Here is a 12,987-nt window from a genome sequence, read left to right on the forward strand (position 1 = left end):
TTTTGGTTTTATCTACCGAGGCTAGATTTGTGAGGTATTATGATGAGTAACATACCTGATGAAGAAACAAAATATTCCATTGCTGTGAGAAAATTTCTCCTAATTCATTTTGAATCTGCTATATATACTCACTGATAAGTTGAGCCTCACTGCAAACATAAACTGTAATTTGCTCTCACAAAATGCATTGTTGTACAAAATACTCCAAACAAACTGCAGAGATCCAGATCTGCTGGCATTTTTATGCAATGGCTGATACGGAGTTTGTGTGGTTTGTAATTGGACTATATACTGAAATTAAATTAAAATCTTAGGACACGTGTTCAAAATCAAAAAGCATACCTGAACTAGTTTGTTCAAACTTGGTTCCATGATCCTGAAAAAAAGTAAAATTTGAAATAAATATGACAACAGAAAGAGAGTAACAATTTAAAGTCCAAAATTTCCTTGTTCTGCAATAAATGCCCCATTTAACTTTGACAACTAATCTGAATGTGCACCAACAATATATTTTCAGAGACAGTTGTTCTTCAATTTTTGGAAAAAGTGATGAATGGTAAACAGATCCTGGTATAAAAAAAAAAAATTCTCTTTGAAGGAAAATACATTATTGACTTACTTTGCGGTAGAAAAAATTTCTTGACATCTCTTGCCTCTCATCGGGTAGGAGGACTAGAAAAGAGATGGAGAAAATTAATTTGATGACGTTCAAACCTTTCTGGTCAGTTAAAAAAAATTGTTTTAACTGTGTACTTGTCTCCTACAAGCTCTTGTCAAGAATACAAACATTATTTCCCTTTTCAAAATAAATTTTATTTTGTATAATATTACTTAAAGTTAAAAATACCAAATTTTTCTTTTGAAAATATCTTGCCATGTAAGTCATTTCTAAAAATAGCTTAAATAGAGCTGTTCTCACCTGTGGATACATTGCTTTATAGCACTGCAACATTATCATCTGAGTGATATCTTTTATTTCATTAAGTGATATCTTTTATTTCATTGAGTTCATTTTCATTTAAGTTTTGATTTCTTTTATTTCAGTAAGAGTATTTTCATTTAGGTTTTTGTTTATTTTATTACAGCAAGTGTATTTTCGTTTAGGTGTTTATTTTATTTCAGTGAGTGCATTTTCACCGAGGTGTTTGTTTCTTTTATTTCAGTGAGTGCATTTTCATTTAGGTGTTTATTTCTTTTATTTCAGTGAGTGCATTTTCATTTAGGCGTTTCTTTTATTTCAGTGAGTGCATTTTCATTTCAGTGTTTAGTTTATTTCAGTGAGTGCAATTTCATTTCGGTTTTTATTTCTTTTATTTCAGTGAGTGCATTTTCATTAGGTGTTTATTTCAGTGAGTGTATTTTCATTTCAATGTTTATTTATTTTATTTCAGTGAGTGTATTTTCATTTAGGTGTTTATTTTATTTCATTGAGTGCGTTTTCATTTCCAGGTTTATTTTATTTCAGTGTGTGCATTTTCCTTTTGATTTTTGTTTATTTCAGTGCATTTTCATTTAGGTGCTTATTTATTTAATTTCAGTGAGTGTATTTTCATTTCGGTTTTTGTTTATTTTATTTCAGTAAGTGCATTTTCATTTAGGTGTTTATTTTATTTCAGTACGTGCATTTTCATTTAGGTGTTTATTTTATTTCAGTGAGTGTATTTACATTTCGGTTTTTATTTTATTTCAGTAAGTGTTATTTTCATTTAGGTGTTTCTTTTATTTCAGTGAGTGCATTTTCATTAAGGTGTTTGTTTCTTTTATTTCAGTGAGTACATTTTCATTTAGGTGTTTGTTTCTTTTATTTCAGTGAATGCATTTTCATTTCGGTGTTTATTTTATTTCATTGAGTGTATTTTCATTTCTGTGCTTATTTTATTTCATTGAGTGCGTTTTCATTTCCAGGTTTATTTTATTTCAGTGTGTGCATTTTCCTTTTGATTTTTGTTTATTTCAGTGCATTTTCATTTAGGTGCTTATTTATTTAATTTCAGTGAGTGTATTTTCATTTCGGTTTTTGTTTATTTTATTTCAGTAAGTGCATTTTCAATTAGGTGTTTATTTTATTTCAGTACGTGCATTTTCATTTAGGTGTTTATTTTATTTCAGTGAGTGTATTTACATTTCGGTTTTTATTTTATTTCAGTAAGTGTTATTTTCATTTAGGTGTTTCTTTTATTTCAGTGAGTGCATTTTCATTAAGGTGTTTGTTTCTTTTATTTCAGTGAGTACATTTTCATTTAGGTGTTTGTTTCTTTTATTTCAGTGAATGCATTTTCATTTCGGTGTTTATTTAGTTTATTTCAGTGAGTGCATTTTCATTTAGGTGTTTGTTTAATTTCCGTGAGTGCATTTTCATTTCGATGTTTATTTATTTTCAGTGAGTGCATTTTCATTTACGTGATTATTTTATTTCAGTGAGTGTATTTTCATTTCGGTTTTATTTATTTTATTTCAGTGAATGCATTTTCTTTTCGGTTTTATTTATTTCAGTGAGTGCATTTTCATTTCAGTGTTTGTTACTTTTATTTCAGTGAGTGCATTTTCATTTCGGTGTTTATTTCTTTTATTTCAGGGAGTGCATTTTCATTTCGGTGTTTATTTTATTTAAGTGAGTGCATTTTCATTTCAGTGTTTATTTATTTTATTTCAGTGAGTGCATTTTCATTTCGGTGTTTATTTTATTTCAGTTAGTGCATTTTCATTTCGGTTTTTGTTATTTTATTTCAGTAAGTGCATATTCATTTAGGTATTTATTTATTTCAGTGAGTGTATTTTCATTTCAGTTTTTTATTTTATTTCAGTAAGTGTATTTTCATTTAGGTGTTTGTTTTATTTCAGTGAGTGCATTTTCATTTCAGTTTTTATTTCAGTAAGTGTATTTTCATTTAGGTGTTTCTTTTATTTCAGTGAGTGTATTTTCATTTAGGTGTTTGTTTCTTTTATTTCAGTAAGTGTATTTTCATTTAGGTGTTTATTTCAGTAAGTGTATTTTCATTTAGGTGTTTATTTTATTTCAGTAAGTGTATTTTCATTTAGGTGTTTATTTTATTTCAGTAAGTGTATTTTCAATTAGATGTTTATTTATTTCAATAAGTGTATTTTCATTTAGGTGTTTATTTATTTCAGTAAGTGTATTTTCAATTAAGTGTTTATTTATTTCAGTAAGTGTATTTTCAATTAGGTGTTTATTTTATTTCAGTAAGTGTATTTTCATCTAGGGTTTTGTTTATTTTATTTCAGTTAGTGCATTTTCATTTCAGTGTTTATTTATTTCAGTTAGTGCATTTTCATTTCGGTTTTTGTTATTTTATTTCAGTAAGTGCATTTTCATTTAGGTATTTATTTATTTCAGTGAGTGTATTTTCATTTCAGTTTTTTATTTCAGTAAGTGTATTTTCATTTAGGTGTTTATTTTATTTCAGTGAGTGCATTTTCATTTCAGTTTTTATTTCAGTAAGTGTATTTTCATTTAGGTGTTTCTTTTATTTCAGTGAGTGTATTTTCATTTAGGTGTTTGTTTCTTTTATTTCAGTAAGTGTATTTTCATTTAGGTGTTTATTTCAGTAAGTGTATTTTCATTTAGGTGTTTATTTTATTTCAGTAAGTGCATTTTCATTTAGGTGTTTATTTTATTTCAGTAAGTGTATTTTCAATTAGGTGTTTATTTATTTCAATAAGTGCATTTTCATTTAGGTGTTTATTTATTTCAGTAAGTGTATTTTCAATTAAGTGTTTATTTATTTCAGTAAGTGTATTTTCAATTAAGTGTTTATTTATTTCAGTAAGTGTATTTTCAATTAGGTGTTTATTTTATTTCAGTAAGTGTATTTTCAATTAAGTGTTTATTTATTTCAGTAAGTGTATTTTCAATTAAGTGTTTATTTATTTCAGTAAGTGTATTTTCAATTAGGTGTTTATTTTATTTCAGTAAGTGTATTTTCAATTAGGTGTTTATTTTATTTCAGAAAGTGTATTTTCATTTAGGTTTTATACCTTAATAGTGACAGTCATGTCATGATGCAATGTTGTCAAAAGTTACATCAGTAGCCTCAGATGCAGGAGGTTGTGGGTTCAATCCCCGGCGTAGTGACACACACACACACACACACACACACACACACCAGTAGCTGTCCAAATACTGTTGAACTGTTGGATCTTGATAAAGTGCAATGTTTACTTTATCCACGGAATAAATATATCGGCTACACATAATTTACTGTCAATTTGATACATTTAGTCAGTGATCCATAATATGTAGTGAAATAAATGTCCTTTATCATTTTTTTAATTGACTGAACATGTGCAAATTTAGCTTGTACTTTCACCTGCAATGTCAACAAGATTAACTGAGAGTGATTCATGGGGGGTGGGTTTCTTAAATTTTTTTTCCAGGTTGATGTTGTTTATTGCTCTTCAAACTATATACTACATGTTGAGAAAAAGCAGTATAGAAGGTAATTTTTAACATCTATGCTTTTGAGAACAGGATGAGAACTGGTTGCTGACACGAACTGTTAGGAGACCTGTAGTGTGCTTCACACAGGCAGAATACAACCTGCCAGACAGTACTGAAAGTTTATTTGAGACTAAAAGGGTGGGTTGGTATGCCAACCTCTGTTGAAGCAATGTTGTATAATTGAGAATAAGATTACCTAATCATATAAACCCATAAATGACTTGAAATTCAAATTTAGAAAAAAACAAAGTATCTAGTGTTTTTGAAGCATTTACTATAATTCAAACAAAAAAATGAGTTGACCAACTAAGGAGATTGAAAAATCATCATCACACACACACACACACACACTCAAATCCACACTGACTTTAATTTTTTTAATTTATAGCAATTGTGGTTTCTTATCTCTGACTGTCTTACTTGTTAGTCACCTCTATGACAATCAACTGTATTAACTTCCCAAAGTCATACTTTTCCATGAGCATTTAGCATTACTGTTTACTGTTTATACAGGTTATTGGCATTTAGCACAGTGTCAAGAAAGTTCTCTTTCCTTTGTTTTTAAGTAAGATTACCATGAATCGTTTCTTTGAAAAATGATGGTGTCAGAGGTTTGAGAGTCAAAACCATGTCTATCTGATGAACTTTCATAATTTGGCTGGTAGGAGAATAAATGTTTCAGTGTAATTATCTCAATTTCTATAGTTTCATTACAAAACTGATTGGAACAGTTCTTACAAACTAACAAACCATCTTACAAACATTCTTTATTATCATTATCAAAGAAAATATAACTCAAAATCATTAGTTGCAAAATAAAACACTGCACTTAAACATGAAATGGGACCAAAAACGTCAGCTGAATAAGGGTGTTAGCCAGAATATGCACTATCTACTGTGATGACATGGGAATCAAAATAATTGCCGGGGAGACTTTTTCAGAGGTAAGGATCTTTGTCAAATGTGAGGACAGCCATGGTGCTGTGATCTATACATAAATTCATATCTGCAGAAGATTTAGGGTATCTCTGGCCATCCCTGTCACACAGTTCCAATACTTTTGAGAGAAGGTGACAATCTAAATTTGGTGCTTGCAATGCAAAGGGATCCATTCTGCTCAGGAACCCAGCCAGACAGGTTTCCTGAACTTCTTTTTTAGGGCATAATTTATTTTATTAGGGTTTTTAAACGTAAATAAAATAATCATAGGAACTATGAGTACCTTTGAAACAGCCATCATCATCCAAAGAGCCTGTTGTGGAAATGTCACCATGGTCCGAGCAATTATAGCCTGAAAATATACATCATCTCTATATTGTATTTTTTCTTTCCTGAAAAAAACAGACTATAGGCATGAAAGACTTTTTCAGAGACTGACCAAGAGTTACAAACCTGTATCTCACAGAATGTACCTTTCCCCAAAATAAAAATTTTCTAAGAAGTGTACTCCACTCCCAAAATGATGCTCAATGTCATCACAATATTGTACAGTAGTGATTTGTTTTCAACTACCCATGTGACCTCATTTGAGGTACCTTTTTCCACCATGAGCAATTCCAGAAATGGTCAACTGATCAGGACCTATGAGTACAAAAAAATGTCACAGTTGTCTCACCCAAACTCAAACTAATTTTAATACTCTTGACATCTGATTGTTTTATATCTAATAAGAGACCAAACACTAGATGTCAGAATTTTTAGATCCAGGTGTGAGATTTTTTTGTAACTTTTGGGCAAGAAGGCTACTGCCTGCAAATCATCACCATTACTTTCACCCATAAACCTTTCAAGATATCACAAAGCTACTCCAATCTGCCTCCTCCTGTAAGTCAGACTTGCATAATAAAATTCCTGTGGAATGTTAATGGACTATTTGTGGTTCATTATGTATTCATGCCTAAACATTTAACAGTTTACCTCATGTAAGTGCAATTTGGATACCTCTACCCCCAATTCTCATGGAAGTGCCTTTGGATGCATCTACCCCATTCTCATGGAAGCGCCTTTGGACGCCTCTACCTGATTCACATGGAAGATAATGGACATGGACACCTCTACACTATTCTCATGGAAGCGTATCTGGACGCCCACTGTAAACAGCCAGTTCAAGATGGTTTTTGTAGTGCCACCTTAGGGAAAACTCCCTATTAGATAATACATTCACTGAATGCCCATTACATCAGATCACATGGTTCCTGTTTAAGCTCAAGTTGTAATCTGCTATTTAAAGTAACTGGGTTGGATTTTCCACTTAACCAAAATGGAGGCCACAGATTTCGTTCGGTGTTTTCTGGAATTTGCACGATTAGAATCATGACTATTAAAACTTTAATAACATAGGTAAAGACTCTGATGTTGAATTAGGCATCACAGAGTTTTTGTAATTTATCAAAGTCAGGTGATTTAGTGATGGAGATGTAGACAAAGAACTGTTAAATTTCGAGTGTAAGAAATGGCAGCTACAGTTGGTCACATGGCTTCACTGGCTCGGCAGTGAAAGAGGTCTCTCAAAATTTTAAAGCACATAAAAAATTAAAAGTATTTATACAGCTATAATGATCAGATTTTACTCTTAAATCTTTCTATACATAATAGATGTGTACCAAAAATGAAAAATGGTTAAAACTAATGTTGAACATAACATGTACTACACTGCTGTAACTGCTAACTGGCAGTCCTATGTATATGGAGTCAAATAGGTAACAGGTGTTTTATTTATAGTGCATTGTACTGTGTAACTTTGTATATCAATTGCCTACATAGCCATGCACTCTGAGGTAAAGGGTTAAGTTGGCTTGACCAGCCAATCCACATGTTAAAGTTTTCCTAGAATATTTAGACCATAACAAACTGGCAATAAATCTGGGTTCAGTATACCCATTGAGTATATAGTTCATTTGGGAAGATGATGATACTCTAAAAATTCAAAATTCTGCTGACCTCAAATACAAGTCCACCTTAAAATTAAGTTCACCTGCTGTAAACTACTTTATACACTTGCATAAACTTCAGATTTTATTGCAAACAACAAAGACCCATATCAGCTATTGGCCACTGCAATTGGATACTGCAATGACAGAACAGGGCCAACGTCATTCATTGTACTGATCAGTCATAACTGCATAGGCCCAGATCAGCCAGCACATTATACAATGGCAGATATGGGTCTGTGCATTATGTAGTTACTGTACATAAGTATACATAGTATGTTGAAAACTTTTTGAGTAGAACAGTTTTAGAGATGTTATATTTGTGGTGAAAAATCTTGACAATGAAACTTAAGCTAAAACTAACATTATCACCATTAGGAAACTGACCCTGATTTGCTCGTCAAAAAAGAAACCTGGCACAATGTGAACTCAGTACCTTGAGCTGCTCAAACACATCAGCACTGGCATGACAAATACGGGATATCAGCTGAGGGAAGGCTGTAAACCACTGGTATGCTGCTAAGACATTCCCTATACAGGCTATTATCTGAAAATGTACAATACAGATAATATACCATAAATACTCACTTATCAGTTAACCTTTTTTTTACGGAAAATTTGATTCATGCAGCATAAGGGTTATCTTTTAAGCACAACATTCAAAACAATGTTAAATCTAGGGTACAGTTGGAAACTCGTTTTTTTCAGGACACATAAATATTTTTATGTTTTCATGCCATTATTCTCACTCAGAAATGTGTTTATATATTTATCCTTTTCATGACAGTATTAATTACACAATACTTGTATCTACAGTTATCTGGATTTTAAACATTTGAAAATATTACAGGTAAATAAAAATCCACCCACTGCAAAGCGAAGTGTCCATCAATGTTGTTTACCATGGATAATTATTAGCAAGTATACTGCATCAGGGTTTGTACACATTGGAACAATCTCTATTAGTATTACTATTTGTGTTTTGCTGTATAAACTCTGTGTATGGTGCATTAAAAAAGTTTTGATTTATTAGCAGTATTTTTCTTTTCTAAAAGTTAGATTTAAATCCCAAGCCAGAGTATGTGGTCCAATAACCCCTTGTTTTAACGTTCACAATCTTTTTGATTCAGGTGCAAATTTAATACATGTTCAGTGCTAAGTAGAGTTCTATGTCTTCCACTGAATCCCTGAGGTTGTAAAGGCATCACCTTCTTTGTTTTTTCCCCATGTGACAACCCTTTAATCAAGCCAGGAGTTTGATACTTGATCAGTGCCAAGTAACAGAGGGTGGTTATTTTGATTCCTTGTGATCTTGCCACACAGGTGACATGTTCAGTAGCAGAATTTAATAGTTGACACAGACAGTATGGTGAAAGAGTTACTCTACATAAGCACCTGCATATGACATTGATGGTGAGGAAACGGAGTTCGATGATTTTACAATGACTAGATGATGACAATTTACAATGTTTAGATGAATATAGAGGATTTGTTTAGCTTTATCAGACAATGAGAATGAATTCTTGGACTTTGAATCAGATTATATTTGAGAATGACATTCATAGGATAAATGTGGACTTAACTTTCACTGTTTATTCATAAAACATTTGGAATACTCAAATTATGGGATCCCATTTTGAACTATTTTGATACTGGTATGTGACTTATAACTGAATTCAAAGATTTATCATATAACTGGACTTAAAATGTCAAGCATTATGGATTTTAATTGATTTAATTAAACAAATTTTAAGTTGTCTTAATTTGTGACATATTCCACTCAATAATATAGCTATTTAACACTGGTTTTATTGTTATTTTCCAATCTATCTATCTATCCAGTTTGGCTTGTTTATTTTTCCAAAGTGCAACTCTGACGCACCAACAATAAGTAACCCCTTTAGATGGAGCTGACTAGAGAAGGGTCAAAAAGAAACTGGCTTTTGTAGCCATAAAAAGTGGGGGGGGGAAGGTGCGACTTATAGGCAAGTATGTTCAATATATTATCCACATATATTTACAAATATGACAAGCTGAAATTAAATAATGTAATAATGGCATGTGTGCAGTTTGTTACAGTGACATTTAGTAAATTATCATTACAGTTGTTTGCAGTTAAATCTTAACAAATCAAAGAAATAAGGTGAATTGTTACCTTGTTCAGCTTGTTCAATATAAGCCGAACCTTCTGAAGAGTCTGTCCTGAGGTTTGGGTTGGCTTGGTTTTCTCCTTTTTCTCATACTCCACCACACCACTTCCAAAATCAAACCACAAACTGAGCATCCGTGGCATGGATTGGTAAATGTACTGATTCCCATATCGCAGTGACTGCCCAAAGCTCTTGACCACATGGACTATAAATTCTCTGTCAAAATAAAAAACAAACAGTCCATTACACTCTATGCATAAAGCTCTTGATCACATGGAATATAAATTCTTGTGAAAATAAAAATATAACAGTCCATTATTGGTTGGAATCCGTTAGTCGAGAGAGAGAGAGAGAGAGCGAGCGACGATGGAAGTGCGCCCATGAGAGATGTCCCGGTTGGTGTTGTGCAGCAACTGCTGTGGCTATGTAACCCAACATGGGAGTGGCAGTCCTTGCTGCACTTGAAGGTTGGGTCTGGTGTGTGTTGGAGCTGCTTCTTCTTCCTCTGAGATCGCTTTTCGTCATCTAGCAAGCGTTAACTTGTCCTCGCCGGCTTTCAAACCAGTGATCAGAGCATGACAACAGCTGGGCCTGTCTAGAGCAAGCTCTTCCCAAGTGCTGACATCGATGTCAAGGGCTTTCATGTCACGCTTGCAGACATCCTTGAAGCGGAGATGTGGACGTCCGATCGACCTTTTGCCAGAGGCAAGTTCCGAATAAAGAAGGTCTTTAAGGATCAATCCGTCACCTATCCAACGTACATGGCCCAGCCATCTGATGTAACATTGGCGGAGGAGTGTGGCCATGCTGGGAATCTTGGCATGTTCAAGCACTTCGTTGTTTGTTACTCCAGGTGATCCCAAGTATGCGTCAGAGACATTGCATATGAAAAGCTCTCAATCTTTTCTCTTGTGAGGCATACAGAGTCCAGGTTTTACTGGCGTACAGGAGAGTGCTTAACAAGCAGGCATGATACACAGAGATCTTAGTGTTCAGGGTCAGCATGCTGTTGTTCCACACTCTCTGCAACAACCTATAGAGAGTTGTTGATGCCTTTCCAGTCTGCTTGTTGAGCTCAGCATCGAGCAATAGGTTGTTGGTGATGGTAGAGCCGAGGTACGTGAACTGACTACGTCAAGTTCGAAGTTGTTGAGCCATCATGTTTGTTTTCTTTAGGCTGATGGTCAACCCATACTCATCGAATGCATTAAGAAAGCGGTCCATCAGGTGCTGTAGCTCAGCTTCTGTGTGAGTGGCTAGGGCAGCATCATCTGCGAAGTCCATTATACTCAATACCTAAAGGCCTTGACCAAAAGACTATAAATTCTCTGGGAATATAAAAATATAGCAGTCCATTACATTCTATGCCCAAAGCTGTTGACAAAGGTCTTTAATAATCACCTTATAACTCTTTGTTTAAGGTCTGCAACAAAGAATTCAAATGGAGCTATCTGCCTCATGGAACTTTATTGAACAAAGAAGAAGTGGAAATCTGTCAAACTGAAAAGAAAAGTCACGACTCCACTGGAAATCTGTCAAAAAGAACAGAAAGATCATTCTCCAGTGGAGATTTGTGAACGAAAAAAGAAAAGACATGTCTTCAGTAGAGATCTGTCAAGGAAAACAGAAAGGTCATGTCTCCAGTGTAGATCTGTCAAGGAAAACAGAAAGGTCATGTATCCAGTGGAGATCTGTCAAGGAAAAAAGAAAGGTCATGTATCCAGTGGAGATCTGTCAAATAGAATAAAAATGTCAAGACTCTAGTGGAGATTTATCAAGCAGAACAGAAAGGTCATGTCTCCAGTGGAGGTATGTCAAGGAAAACAGAAAGTCATGTCTCCAGTGGAGATCTGCCAAGTAGAACAGAAAAGTCACGTCTCCAGTGGAGGTCTGTCAAGGAGAACAGAAAAGTCATGTATCCAGTGGAGATCTGTCAAGGAGAACAGAAAGGTCATCCCTCCAGTGTAGGTCTATCAAGGACAGCAGAAAGGTCATGTCTCCAGTGGAGGTCTGTCAGTGGAGAACAGAAAGGTCATGTCTCCATTGGAGGTCTGTCAGGGAAAACAGTAAGGTCATGTCTCCAGTGGAGATCTGCCAAGTAGAACAGAAAGGTCATGTCTCCAGTGGAGGTCTGTCAAGGAGAACAGAAAGGTCATGTCTCCAGTGGAGGTCTGTCAGTGGAAAACAGAAAGATCATGTCTCCAGTGGAGGTCTATCAAGGAGAACATAAAGATCATGTCTCCAGTGGAGGTCTATCAAGGAGAACAGAAAGGTCATGTCTCCAGCAAAGGTCTGTCAATGGAGAACAGAAAGGTCATGTCTCCAGTGATCCATCTTATTACTATCATTACTCAATGTTTTTGGATGGACAAATGTAATTTCCTTTCCTAATGTCTGAATATCTTAAGATTCTAGTTGGGGTGAGGCAAGATTTACTACTATCTTTGTTTCTAGAGTTGTCTAACAATTTTATTACAATGTAGATACATTGAAATAAATATCTGTGTAGTCTAACCTAACAATTGTAAATACTATTGTTTCCAAACTATAAAATACTTGCATAAAAATGTAGTTTTTTAAAGTGGTAAAACAAATTTTAATACTGGCAATTCAATATTTACATGTCACTTGCTTTGCTTACCTTTTGGGGGTTCCCTCATCTGATATCATAATTAAAACATACAGTCGTATAGAGCATTTACAAATATAGAATGGAGAACCCATAACCAGTCATTTTAAATATAGAACAGGAACCAGTCTGACTACCATATCATTGACTCATGGGAATACTCTTCCTCTCTGACTCAGACCCAGTATATGCTTTGGAGATTAAAGTGGGGTGGGAGGGAATCTTGAAATAGTGACAGGTAAGTATTACATTATTAAAATTTGTTTACCCCCATGCCCTCTTAAAAAAGCTACTTTTTAATAGCAGTAATACATTACCTGTCACTCTTGCCATGCTAAATTTGTCAGTTTGGAGGGAGGCTGATGGCCTAAAAATGCCAATATAAAAATATATACACTTTTTTATTACAGTTGTGGTGTCAACTTCTGTAACATTACAGCAAATTGTGTCACTTTTTGTGCCATAACTATCGGGCCCATGGAAAAATGCCTTCTCTCTAGTGCATTAAGGACCAAATGTAAAAGGAGGAGAAAGTAGTCTACAAGCACCAAAAAATTCAGATTTCATAACATCCTCCAATAACTCCAACTTCATGGTCTTTAATTCTCATTAATGAAAGCTTCCTTTCACTGAAGGACTGATAAACTCTCTCGATAGTGAGGACAATCCACCTGGAAAAGGTGAATGCTGAGATCTCAGTGGAGCCCGTAATACATATAGGTTGCAAGAAATGCTTCCAACCTATTATTCTCCCTTTCAAGCTGGAGCCCTTAGTACTTCCAACCCCTTATTTTCTCTTTTTAGGTGTAGCCCTTAATG

At 34.0% G+C, this 12,987-nt stretch overlaps 1 protein-coding gene across 4 annotated transcripts in view; it reads right to left on the reverse strand.

Annotated features, from left to right (window-relative positions):
• LOC149802036 (serine/threonine-protein kinase atr-like) overlaps positions 1-12,987 on the reverse strand; it is a 305,327-nt gene that overhangs the window by 65,637 nt on the left and 226,703 nt on the right. For all 4 annotated transcript variants that reach the window (XM_089956441.1, XM_089956438.1, XM_089956439.1 and 1 more), the window contains 5 exons: positions 9,545-9,755; positions 7,826-7,936; positions 5,682-5,750; positions 620-672; positions 343-376 (listed from right to left, as the gene is read on the reverse strand). In XM_089956441.1, coding sequence (XP_089812567.1) covers positions 343-376; positions 620-672; positions 5,682-5,750; positions 7,826-7,936; positions 9,545-9,755 — 478 coding nt within the window. The remainder of the gene's footprint in view (positions 1-342; positions 377-619; positions 673-5,681; positions 5,751-7,825; positions 7,937-9,544; positions 9,756-12,987) is intronic.

The sequence above is a fragment of the Sinohyriopsis cumingii genome, chromosome 4 (assembly GCF_028554795.1).
Source record: "Sinohyriopsis cumingii isolate HCF-2022 chromosome 4, ASM2855479v2, whole genome shotgun sequence".
Lineage (NCBI taxonomy): Eukaryota > Metazoa > Mollusca > Bivalvia > Unionida > Unionidae > Sinohyriopsis > Sinohyriopsis cumingii.